An 11,568-nucleotide genomic window follows, 5' to 3' on the forward strand; every position below is an offset into this window, starting at 1 on the left:
GGGAGAAGGGATTGCAGCATGGTCATCCCCCTTGGGGGATGATTTCTCCCTTTCTATCTCTCTGTCTTTCTGGCAAGCACATGCGCCCGATAGCAAAAACCTCTCCAAAAAAAAAAAGATTTTCAGGGCACTGGACTCTAATGTGGTTACCATGGTTTGAGTCCCGGACCTGGCAGCTTGCTTTCTCACTTTCTCTCTTTCTCTCTCTTTTCCCCACTCTGGTCAAAATTAAAATAAATAAATAAAGTTAATTGAAAACTTTTTTTTCTTGTCATAGGGCATGCATGCTCACTGGAGAGAGAGAGAGAAAGTGAGAAGTTACCCTCCAGGGGAGATGGACACACCACAATCCCTTCTCCTTTTGGAATTTTGGGCATGCACATACATAACCCTGGTGTGTTTTTCAAGTCACCAGGTCTGGGACTTGAACCATGGAGTTGGCCCTGTAAGATCCAATGCTTTAACCCCAACGTCACTTGCTGGTTCCTCTGTTAGGCTTTATTTATTTATTTATTTATTGAGAGGCTTTTGCTATAGGGCATGTGCGCTCTGCAGCAAGACAGAGAGAGACAGAGAGACAGAAAGCGAGAAATCACCCCCCAGGGGAGACGGCCACGCCACAATCCCTTCTCCTCCATTCTCCTCTCGGGATCTTGGGCACGCACGCACATGTGCCAGGCATGAGTTTAAGCCACCGGGTCTGGGACTTGAACTGCGGATGACTACGTGGGAGTCCAGCAACATAGCTTACGCTAACTTCTGGTCCACTGATCCAACTTCTTTAACCACTAAGCTAAAGGGCCAGTCTGATTAATTTTAGTATTCCTAGGGATAAGTTGTAGCATAGCAGAGAATTTACCATTATTGTCAGGTTCTGCAAAGACTCATTCATGTTATCCAATTGCTGAAATGCAGCCAAAATTTATGTTTTAATGGCTGGATGAAGAAATAAGCAGAAATAATGAGATTCAAATATTTCACAAACTATGATGCATCTATAGCTAAAGTATATTTGATCATTTTACTCATAAAAATAATCACAAGCCATAGTGTTAATGCAATTGGACCCACATATGAAAGGTGCCCATGAGCTTGACCAATTTAGATTAAGGGTGAATCTGGCTAGGGTGGTTGTCGGTTCTCCTATTAACGTCCTAGGGAGTTTGCGGGGTCGGTGTACAGTGCGTCCCAGCCCTGAGGCCCTGAGGTCTGGGCACTGCCTGAAATACCGCGGTGGGAAGGGCACACGTCCAGGGCTCTGTCCAGGCCGTGGAGGGGCCTGGCATCTCCCCCGGCTACGAGGGCCTGGCCTACGTCTGGCAGCACGCACAGCCTCCCACCACGGCACAGAGTAAGTGTCCAATGGACAAAGCCAGTACATGCACAAACGCATGGCCGTGAGCACAGCCTCCTGGTTCCACTATGCCCTCACTGGTGCCACGCAAAACCCATGCCTGGACACGCCATCCTGACCACGTGGGCTCAGGTCCACGCTCGGCACCGACACCCGCTGCCCTGGCGCAGGACAGTCCTCCCAGGGCTTGAACTCGCATGGCCGGCAGTTAGGAACTAGACACCCGGCCACTCCTGACCCACGGAAGAGGCAGGATTTCTCCGGAGGAGACGCGCCGTCTTGCTCACCCGTGGCAGGAAGATGAATAACCATCTCCCTGACTCCGGGCCAGTGTTCTGGATCTGCGGGACATTCACCACAGCCTGTGTCTGTCTGGTTTGGTTTAGTTTGATTTCTGTCATAGAGCATGTGTGCTTGCCAGAGAGACACAGAGACAGGGAAAATGAGAAGTCCCCCCCCGGGAGGTCAGCCATGCTGCAATCCCTTCTCCCTTCTCCCTTCTCCTCCTGGGATTTTGGGCACGCACACGTGTGCACCTGACGTGAGCTGCAAGCCACTGGGTCCGGGACTCAAACCAAGGTCGGCTATGTGGGAATCCAGTGCCTTAAGCCCCACACCCCCATATTTTTATTGGGGGGAAGCAGGAGCAGGGAGGCTGAGTCACAGAACGGCAAGTGCTGGGTAATTTAGAGAACGATGCCGCTGGGACGCGGGGAAACAGAGGCGGAGGTCAGAACTGGCCGTGAGACAGGAAGGCAGCAGTGTGGACAGGCAGCGAGGCCAACAAGCCTAGGGCGTGACCAGCTGCTCTGAGCCCGTCTCCCCACCCAGGAATCGGGCTGAGCAGTTTCCCGAACGCGGGTGCAAAGCTAGTAAGGGGCGGGGTCCAGTCTGATGGCTTTTACGTGACGAGCCCACGCGCCATTCGGTGGCTGTCATCGCACAATGTTAGAAACCAACACGGAGACTCAGAGACATTAAGTAACTGGCCCAAGGTCATGAGCTAGTGAGTGGGGAGGCGGACAAACCAAGGCCGTCTGACGCCAGAGCCCTTCCACCACGCCAACCACACGGCTGCAAGAGGCGTCAGCGGGCAGGTGGGCGAGCACTGGCCCGGCCCAGATGCAAGGTGGCGGGGGCAGGCGCTCCCTAGGGACGGCCTCAGAGGGCACACAGAGGCAGAGGCATGAGCAGAGCAGGTGGCTGCAGCAGCGGCAGGTGGCAGGACCCCAGGCGGCTTGGACCTGCTGTCTGCAAGGCTGGGCCCCAGAGGAAGCCACGCGAGGAGCCAGGGAGGGCTCTGCATCGTGGAGGCCGGGACTAGCTGCTTCCCGGGGAAAGGACCAAGGCCAGAGTGTGGCAGGGAGCGGGAGCCCAGGCCGGACCTGTTGGTGGGTGGGCTGCAGGTGCCCAGGTGAGCACTGGGGGAGGTGGTGCACACCCAAAGGAAGCGGCAGGGGGGCAGGCATGAAGAGACCTGAGTCAGCGGGACATGGGGATGCTCGAGCAGGTTGTCCCTTCCGACACTCGCACTCCTAGTCTGTCCGCGGAAACCCCACCACGTCCCAGTTTTTGGCAGCAGTGTTAGGAAAATTCTGCGCCCACTCACTAGGTGGGACGCGGAGCGCGGCTTGTCTCCGACTGCAGACCCCACACCCGGCCCCGCACCTCCCCACTGGCTCCTCGTCTGTGGACGGCGTCCCTCCGCCCCTCGTTTGTGGCTCACACGCAGGCTTCCCACTCGCCATCCTCTGCCCTGAGTGGAGTGCCCGACTCCCGACCACTGCATGCTAGCGCCTCCTCAGGAAGCCCGCCCTGACCTCCCGGCCCGGCCCGTACTGTTACCGTTAACAGGACCCCGGCACTTGCCAGCACACAAAGCTGTCTCACTCTCTGCAAGGCGTCGGCATACTCGGTCCACCCGTGGCTCCCAGGGGAACGCAAGCTCGTGAGAGCGGGCACCACGGCTGTGCTGCCCCTGCCAGCCTCACCACCGTCACCCACAGTACCTGGCACCAGGCAGACGCACCTGGTGGATGGACGGTGCAGGGGAGGGCAGAGAGAGGAGGTGGGAGCAACAGGCCAGCCAGCGTGGGGTTAGGGCTGGGTCCCACACAGCTGACTACACAGTTTGAGTCCCCGACCCGAGTGCTCGAAAAACGTGCCGGGCACACACGCACGGTGCCCAGAATCCTGCAAGAACGGAGGAGGGATTGCGGCACGGCCGGCCCCTCGGGGAATGCTTTCTCACGTCCCCTCGCTGTCCCTCCATCTCTCCTGCAAATGCACATGGCCTATAGCAATTTCTTTTTGAAAAGTGGAACCAAGTCCAGATGTCACAGGGAAGGTGACCGGGAGCAGGCCCTTCAGACAGGCACAGAGGTGAGGCAAAGCCACCCAGGGGGCAGGTCCTCTGCGGCAGGCAGGCAGGCAGGCACCAGAGGCTGCAGTAGAAGTCCCAGCAGAGAGCAGCGCCACAGCTGAGGGGCGAGCCCGGGGTCCTCACATCTCTCAGGGAGGAGAGAGCGCGTGAAGACAGGAAGCAGACCCGGGGCAGGGGCAGGGGCAGGCAGGGCAGGCTGCACTCCCTGTCACACACCTGTAGGGAGTGATCATGAACGAGCCCCCGCCCCGACTATCAGCAGACTGTGGGACCCGGCTGGTGCCAGGGACTTACCCACGGGACAGCATCTCCCTGGAGGGATGAGGAGTCACAGCCTGAGGCCCCAGGGAGCAGGGCCACCGGTGACACAGCTGCGCACAGCAGCCAGGCCAGGTGGGGGACGCTCAGAAGTCAGCCGCTGCCTCCTGCCAGGCCCAGAGCTCTGCGGGGACAAACCCCTGGATGAAAGGTCTCTGGGAAAAGGACAGGTGGGGCGGGGCTGGCCCAAGACCGCCCACCACAGCCCTGTCCCCTCGCCAGAGCCCAGCAGGCCCGCCTGCCTGTCCAGGCCTCCTTCCCTTGGGAGGGGAGGAGCCACCTGCAGCCCCACCTGGAGCTACGCTGACAGGGCAGGCAGGAGGGCTGGCAGGGACACCAGGAAGTAACCCTGGCCGAGGGAGCCAATGGGGCGCTCCGTCTGCGGGATCCAGGAGCCTAACAAAAGCCCGGAAAGCCGACTGCTGGGGAAGGAGGAGCCATCCCAGCTGGGCACCCACTCAGCCAGGGTGCGAGGGTCAGCCAGCCTCACCCGCCCTAGGCTCACCCGCCCTGGGCATAGGGGAGCCGCTGCTGGAGCAGGGAGTACAGGCAGGATCTGGCCAGGGACAGGGGGCACCCTGGAATGACACGGGGAATCTGGGGGCCAGTGGGGGAGGGTGTCAGACCACGAAGGACGACGCTAAGGCCGAGTCACAAGCACGTTTATTGTCCAATGGGACCCAAGGTCTCCCCTGGCCAGCAGTGGCCCAGGGAGGACCCCGTCTCAGGTCTCAGGAGGCGGCCACGCTGCCACCCGCAGCAGGGCCGTGGGGCGGCAGTGTCATGGGCGGCAGGAACAGAGCCTTCAGCTTGCCCGACAGGCTGGCAATCTCGGGGTCCTGGGCCTCGTAGGACTTGACCAAGCGGGCAAACTTAAGGACTCCTGCAAGAGGGAGTGGGGGCAGCTCAGTCTCCAGGGAGGCCAGTGTGGCCACCACAGAGGACAGGCGGAGGAGGGGGTGGCGGCTCGAGCACTGGCTTCGGCCTGGCCGTTTCTGCAAAGCAGGATGATGCAGGTCCTGCGTGGTTCGAATCTGGTCTCCACGGCGGGGTGAAGATACCCCGGAGGGCAGCTTCTCACTCACTGTGGCCCTGGGCCGCGTAGTCACAAGAACCCCGAGCCCGAAGACCCCCAGGATCCCTGGTCTGTACTCGGGACACAGGAAGGCTTTGGGGCAGCTGAGCGAGTAAACAGACACTCTTGTTCCCTCACCAAGGAAAGTTAAATTTATCACTGACAGCCAGAAACTAGCCGGAACACCCTGAAGGGCTGCAGATCTGCAGGTGTGTGCTGAAAAGAACAGGTTCGAGGACCAGCCGGTGGCTTAGTGGTTAAGCCAATGGACTCTCACATGGCTGATGATAGTTCAAGTCCCAGGCCCAGTGGCTTGAAACTCACACGGGGCGTGTGCACAGGAATGTGATCAGAGGTAACCACAGACTGCACTTGGGCCTTGGCAGGTGCGAGTTCAGGACACGCTGGGACTCCTAGCGCCAACAGTGCTTGCCGGATGGTGGCTGCCGCCCTGTGGCCAGCTAGGGGACGACGGCTCCGGGGCCCACGGACCCCACGCCCTCACCGACCCACCCCAGGTCTCCTCGCGTCCGACGCACCTTCCCCGTCGCAGCTGAAGCCATAGGCTTTGATAACCTCCTGCTGGATCTGCGTGGCCACGGGCAGCACGAATTGCAGCATTTTGCCCATGTCGTTGCACGCGTTGTCCCGAGCCTCGTCCATGCGCACGGCGTTCTCCGGGGCCGAGAACGCCTGGATCACCTCTGCCAGGACCACTGCGCCCACAGGCATCCCAGGGAAGCGCCCCAGAGGAGGCGGCAGAGCACAGCCGGCGGGCGGAGCGGAGGGCACAAGGAAGAGGGCAGGGAATTAGCGGGCTGAAGCCGAGGGTAACCTTTGACGGACTCTCCCACTTACAAGAGGGAGAGGGATGGCATCCCGCGCCCCCCGCCCACGTTTCCCGGAGAAGGTGGCCACATCCCGCCAGCTGTCCTCCACCCGCATCCTCCCCGGGCGGGTATCCCAGTCGTGACCAGGGTGCGTCTCACCCTTAGCTTGTTCCGCACTTAGGGCCGCGGGCTGGGCGGAGGCAGACGCCATAAGGCGACAGAAGACGCACGTGCAACGGAACTAAGGGAAAGGCCTAGGAACACCGGTCGGCCGTCTACAATGACTGCTAACACCAATGCCGGCGGAAGGGAAGCTGCATCAGCCGTAGCCGGAAGCTTCTCCGCGCAGCAACAACCCCGTAACCGGCCCGCCCGCCCACGGAGAACCCAACTAGACAACACTTGGGAAAGTCGCTAAGCCCGAGTGAGCTTCTACCGCGTAGAAGACTGTTCTATTATTCAGCACAACCACTTGGTGGGGCTTTCCGGTACAAACCGGAAAACCTGCTAGACAAATTCTAAAAGAGCTGTGACACTGCGGGAGGGGCGCGCTGGAGAGAACTTAGAGGACACATGAACTCCACTATTAGTGAGGGTGACTTCAGAATGGCGTCTTTCTAGTTCCTATTGATATATAAGCGATGAGACGCATTCTCAGTTTTACTAGAGAAGCCAGTATTCTAAGGAACTTGCTTCAATCATTTATTTCCAGAGTTTGTGAACGTTTGACACCAGCCTATGCAAATGAGCCCAGTGCTGATTGGCTGAGAGCGCGGCCAGTCACAGCCCTTTCGTGGGTAAGAACGGAGACGGCGATTCGCAGCAATAAAAGCCCGGAGCAAGCGCAGCGCTGGCGCTGTCCTAAAATGGCCTTGGCCGGTGCTTGCTGATGCCCCGTTTTCCTTCTCTTCTAAGCGTTCAGAATCGTCGGACTCCTAACTAAACCGTAGGGTAGTAAAGGCTGCTGAGAACGAAGAGTGCGCCCAACCCACCCCCAGCTTCATAATCAGTTTTCAAACTCTCTACGCAAAGAATTGGGGGCTCTGGAGCCCTAGTTCCAGGATTGGTGTCTCCTAGGAGTTGGACCCGTGCCAGGAACGCCTCCAAGGTCGTGGTACTGTCCCACACCTGCTCCCGTCCTTGGGGTGCAGGGGAGCTAGCACCCGTGCTACCCCATCAGCAGAGCCAAAGCTCCGGCTCTTCCTAGATCCCCTCTCGACCCTCCAGGACCCCTGTCCCTTCCCGCCTCCCTGCCAGTTCCCAGGACGGTGCCTGGTGCCTGGTCCTCATCCCCACCGCCCCACAGCCCGCAAAGAACCAGTCACAGCCATCTTCCTGGGGAGTTGTGAGGATGTTTTTGTTTGGTTGGTTTTGGTCGGGGTGTTTTTTAAAGAGCGTCATATAGATATTTATATATATAATTTATTAATGTGGGGAGGGGTGGGGCATACATTGCAGAGGGGGCGCGCACACAAGGATGGGGACGGGGCCGGGGCGGCACACGATGCTACGCAAAACAGCCACATCTAACAGATGAAATCATCACACCAACGGGGTCGGGGAGGGGCAGCGGCCACCAAGGATTGGGCAGGAGAGGAAAGCAGGGGGACAAGGAAGAGGGGCCTGGTCCAAGATACTGTGCGCTTTCTGTCCCACCCTCCCCACCTCCCCACCCTGGCACACCACAGGCCTTGGCCGCAGTCTGTCCCTCCCTCCTTCCCTCTGCCCAGCTTCAGAGGCTCTGCAACTGAGGAGCACCCTGTCCTCAGCTCTGGGTGGCAGGCCAGGAGGGGGGCCCAGGTCCAGATGTAGGAGCGTGGGTCCTCTTGTTCGCAGGTTCTACAGCGGCTTGTCGCTCTCCTTCTTCAGGTGACTAGGGAAGGGCAGTGCACAGCAGAGATGAGACTCAGAAGGTCCCAGCCTTGCCCCTTCTGCAGACGGGGATCCCCGGGGCCCTGCAGAAGCCCGCCCGCCGCGCACGCAGTCCCCGCCCTGCTGGGCCCGGGCGCCCCTACCTGTAGTAGTCCTCCTGGGCGGGCAGCGGCACGCTGTGCAGTGGGTGATGGGCGTGCAGCCACTGCTGCTGCTCCAGCGCCAGGCGCTGCAGCTCGGCCGACTGCGCGTGCATGGCCTGCAGCTGGTGAGCTGCTGACATCGGGGCAGACAGGGAGGCCGGCAGGTCCCGGTAGGGGGCAGCTGTGAGCAGGAAGGGCAGGGGCACGTGACTGACGGGTACTGAGGGCCTAGTCCGAGCCCAGGGACAGCCAGTCCCTCCGCATACAGGGAAAAGGGAGACTGAAAGGTTAGGTAACACAGCCGGCCTTGCAAGGCGCCACCAGGGGGATGAAATTGGGACGGAACCCTCTTAGCCGGGCAGGCCCTCAGCTCTCCTCTTCTCTAGGCGCCTCTTCATCCCTCTCCAAGCCTAGCTAGGCCCACCCCTGCCCCCAACCCCTCCTTCCTGCCCTCTTCTCAGCATTTTCCCACTCCAGTCTCCATCCTTACCAAAGAGCTGGTGACGAAGAACTTCGTTCTCGTGCAGAGGGTGAGGAAGAAGGGGGTTAGGGAGGGTTCCAGCTGGGTAGGGGATCCGGGTAAGGTGCGACCCTGAGGCCAGGGGGTCAATGAGAGGGTGCACCGAGGCAGAGGCTGGAGGGCAGAGAAGAGGACGGTGTCACCACGAGGCAGGGTTAGGGAAAGCCATGTGTTGGGGTGAAGGGGTCCAAGCCTGGGCAGGGGAACAGTCAAACACAAGGTCCCGGCAACAAAGAGGACAGACCGGACTAGGCCTCAGGGATGTATGGATGATGGAGGACAGATCACAGTCGCCAGATAGGTCTGGGAAGGAGCAAGACAGACTGCTTGGAGGAGAAAAGCTGAGAGAAGGTGAAGACATGAGAGAGGAAGGATTAGGAGACGGCACGGGACCTGGAACAAATGTGTTTGCAGGGGGCAGGCAGCGTCCTGGATGAAAGAAAGGGTAGGCCAGAAAGGTCAGTGGAGCCTGCGACACCCAAAACCAAAGCTAGGAGGCCCTTCCGGGCAAAGGGGAGAGCTGGAGATGAGGAATCAAAGACCTCGCGTTGGGAGGGAAAACCAGAAAAAACAAAAGTTGAGTCCAGAGGAACCAGAAACAGTGCAGGCTTGGAGAAAGGGGCTGCAACGTGGGGTTTGTCGTGGCTGGGGTGTGGGGAACCCGGCTCTGTGGCGAGGCTGGGGATGAGGAGACAAGGCCGGGGCAAGGCCAGTGAGGCAAAGACCGGATGGCGATCTCGGGGAAACAGACCAGGGAGGGTTGGCCTGAGTAAGGGGGCCCATGACGCCCCGGGGAGAAGGGGGCCAAGGGCCAAGGCAAGGAAGCAGGGTCTCACCTGCGTGGATGGCATCCTGCTGGTGCAGGTGCAGGTGCGAGTGGATGTGGGAGTGCTGGTGGTGATGGGGGGTCACGTTGAGCATCTGCAGCCGGGCCAGCGGGTCATTGCCCAGCGCCGCCACCCTTTCTGCGTGCTGCCTCTCAGCTGCCAGCCGCTCAGCATACGACATGTCAGGCCGCAGGGCAGGCCCAGCTGCCAGCGCGAGACGTTCTCGCTCCAGGGGCCCCAGGCTCGGGTGAAAGGGGAAAGGGTGCAGGCCAGGTGGGCCAGGCTGCAGAGCAAGGCCCCCGTGTCGGGGGAAGGGATCCAGGCCCGGCCCGGGGACCCCGTGTAGGGGTTCCAGCTCACTAGGCTTCACCTCGAAGCCAGGCTTGAGGCGATCACGGAGGTCTCGTTCCCGGGCTTCCCGCTCCCTTTCCCGGGCAGCGGGGTCACTGCTGTACAGTGCCGGGACATTGTAACCCAGGAGCCCGGGGTCCACAGCCCCCAGGGGCACGTAGAACGGATGGTTGCGATTGCCAGGAGACATGACATGAGGCCGGGCGTATTCACTGAGGGTGCGCAGGGCTGGAGTGTCAGGGCCCAGGTAGGGGGGCACTGTAGCCACGGCACTGCCCGGTTCAAATGGAGGGCGATGGGGCACTGGGCCCAGGGATGGGCACTCCACTGGGGCACGGCCCTCCTGAGCCAACTTCTGTAGGGTAAAAACAAAAGGGGGTTACCAGTTTATCCAAAATGGGTCGCCCACTGGAACTCTGCCTACCAGGAACTCCCCAGCCCTGCCCTCCTCCGCGCTTTCCCTCCTTACCAGCCGCAGCCCCAGAAGGTGTGCCTTCCCCTCACCGGGAACGCACAGGTTGCTCAGGCTGCTCCCGCGGGAACGCTTCGGGGCCCGCTTCCTGGGCTGCAGTGGTTCCTCCCACCCGACAGAGGGCGACGCCACCCCCCGGAGTCGCTACGCAGCGCAGGGGCGAGGGCGCGGCAGGAGCGCGTGCCGTGACGCACTCACCACGCTGCGCTCCAGCTCGCGCTCTTTCTCGCGCTCCTTCTCGCGTTCCCGCTCGCGCTCGCGCTCCTTTTCTTCGCGCGCGCGCTGCTCGGCCTCGCGCCGCACCTTCTCCACCAGGTCGGCGCGCTTCTTGGCCAGCTTGGAGCCCTCCAGCGGCACGAAGTACAAGTCGCTGCGCGCGCACGAGTTAAAGCCGCGGTCCAGGTGTTTGTTGAACCTGCCGGGCGCACAGGCGCGCTCAGCTCCCCCGCAGGCTGTGAGCTGCCGCCCGCCCCCAGGGCCAGGAGGGCGAGGCAGGGCGGAGGACAGTATCGGGGCCCTCTCGGAAAGCTCTCGGAAAGCGCAGCACGAACCCAGGGCCCCTCCCAATCCTCGCCCCGCGCCCCAGCCCAGACACTCACCTGGCAGACTGACTGGCATGGCTGGGCACGTCCACCACCTTGGGAGGGGGCGAGGGGCTCCGAGCTGGGGGCACCGGGCTCTCGGGGGTCTCGTACTCCTCGGCAGGCTCCTGTTTGATCTGTGTGGCGCTCAGGGGCGGCCCTGAAGCAGGGGCCGCAGGTGGAGGTGGCAGAGATGACAGGGTGGAAGGCCCTGCAGGTGGCAGGGGCCCGGGCCCCACGGTGGGCGAGCCAGGCTTGAAGGTCCCTGGCCCCGCGGGTGGCGAGGCGCCTCGATAGCCCGGAGGAGTTCCCGTTCTGAAGGAGGGTGGCGACCCTGGCTTATATCCGGGTGGGGTGGCTGTCTTGTAGGCCCCTGGAGAGGGGGCTCTCTTTCCATACGGAGGGGGCCCCGGTGGGGAGGCTGTTTTGTAGCCTGCTGGCGAGGAAGCCACGGTGGCAATGACCGTGGAAAGGGTAGCGGAGGAGGTGGTGACCGGAGGCCCAGGTGGGAAGGGATACGGTGCCCCTTGGGGGCCCTGGGAAGGGGAGGGGTGTGAACAGGGGTAGGACCCTTGAGAAGAGGAGGAAGAGTTGGAAGAGGAAGAGACTGGGGGACCACTCGGGCCTGCTTGGCTGTAGGACACCTGGCTGTGAGGTGGGGGCAGGTGTGCTGGCCCCGGAGGGTAAGGCCTCAGAGACCCCAGGGAAGGAGACATGGCGTAAGGGTGTGCATGGTGGGAGCTGCTGCTCTCCAAGGGGTGGGCGTATGCTCCGGGAGGAGGGGGCCCAGAGCTCCCGTGATGCTGCTGCTGCTGTGGCTGCGGCTGCTGCTGCTGAGGCGG

General features: G+C 61.3%; 2 protein-coding genes and 1 non-coding gene across 4 annotated transcripts in view; all 3 read right to left on the reverse strand.

Moving 5' to 3' along the window:
- Nucleotides 1-4,700: 4,700 nt before the first annotated feature.
- Nucleotides 4,701-6,480, reverse strand: CUNH12orf57 (chromosome unknown C12orf57 homolog). The gene is made up of 3 exons (XM_006170779.2): nucleotides 6,120-6,480; nucleotides 5,670-5,846; nucleotides 4,701-4,938 (listed from the first exon to the last, which is right to left on the reverse strand). The coding sequence occupies exons 1-3, from the start codon at nucleotides 6,169-6,171 to the stop codon at nucleotides 4,787-4,789; spliced, it is 381 nt and encodes a 126-aa protein (XP_006170841.1). The 5' UTR covers nucleotides 6,172-6,480; the 3' UTR covers nucleotides 4,701-4,786.
- Nucleotides 6,437-6,498, reverse strand: LOC114006584 (U7 small nuclear RNA). The gene has a single exon (XR_003548298.1). It is a non-coding gene; the product is annotated as a U7 small nuclear RNA (small nuclear RNA).
- Nucleotides 6,499-7,300: 802 nt separating this feature from the next.
- Nucleotides 7,301-11,568, reverse strand: part of ATN1 (atrophin 1) — a 7,610-nt gene continuing 3,342 nt past the window's right edge. For both annotated transcript variants that reach the window (XM_027769218.1, XM_027769219.1), the window contains exons 6-11: nucleotides 10,745-11,568; nucleotides 10,344-10,560; nucleotides 9,332-10,028; nucleotides 8,466-8,609; nucleotides 7,976-8,156; nucleotides 7,301-7,833 (exon numbers count right to left, since the gene is read on the reverse strand). The exon at nucleotides 10,745-11,568 is cut by the window's right edge. In XM_027769218.1, the coding sequence (XP_027625019.1) occupies nucleotides 7,800-7,833; nucleotides 7,976-8,156; nucleotides 8,466-8,609; nucleotides 9,332-10,028; nucleotides 10,344-10,560; nucleotides 10,745-11,568 (2,097 nt within the window). In that variant the 3' untranslated portion in view covers nucleotides 7,301-7,799. The remainder of the gene's footprint in view (nucleotides 7,834-7,975; nucleotides 8,157-8,465; nucleotides 8,610-9,331; nucleotides 10,029-10,343; nucleotides 10,561-10,744) is intronic.

Source organism: Tupaia chinensis, unplaced genomic scaffold, assembly GCF_000334495.1.
Source record: "Tupaia chinensis unplaced genomic scaffold, TupChi_1.0 Scaffold149011_1, whole genome shotgun sequence".
In the NCBI taxonomy this organism is placed as follows: domain Eukaryota; kingdom Metazoa; phylum Chordata; class Mammalia; order Scandentia; family Tupaiidae; genus Tupaia; species Tupaia belangeri.

What these genes read in the sequence shown, in the direction of transcription:
- CUNH12orf57 (XM_006170779.2), bottom strand. Translation starts at nt 6,171, where the DNA reads ATGGCGTCTGCCTCCGCCCAGCCCGCGGCCCTAAGTGCGGAACAAGCT. An exon ending in AAGTGCGGAACAAGCTAAGG is followed by an intron (nt 5,847 to 6,119) that starts GTGAGACGCACC and finishes CTGTGGGCGCAG; the next exon opens with TGGTCCTGGCAGAGGTGATC. An exon ending in CTTCAGCTGCGACGGGGAAG is followed by an intron (nt 4,939 to 5,669) that starts GTGCGTCGGACG and finishes TCCCTCTTGCAG; the next exon opens with GAGTCCTTAAGTTTGCCCGC.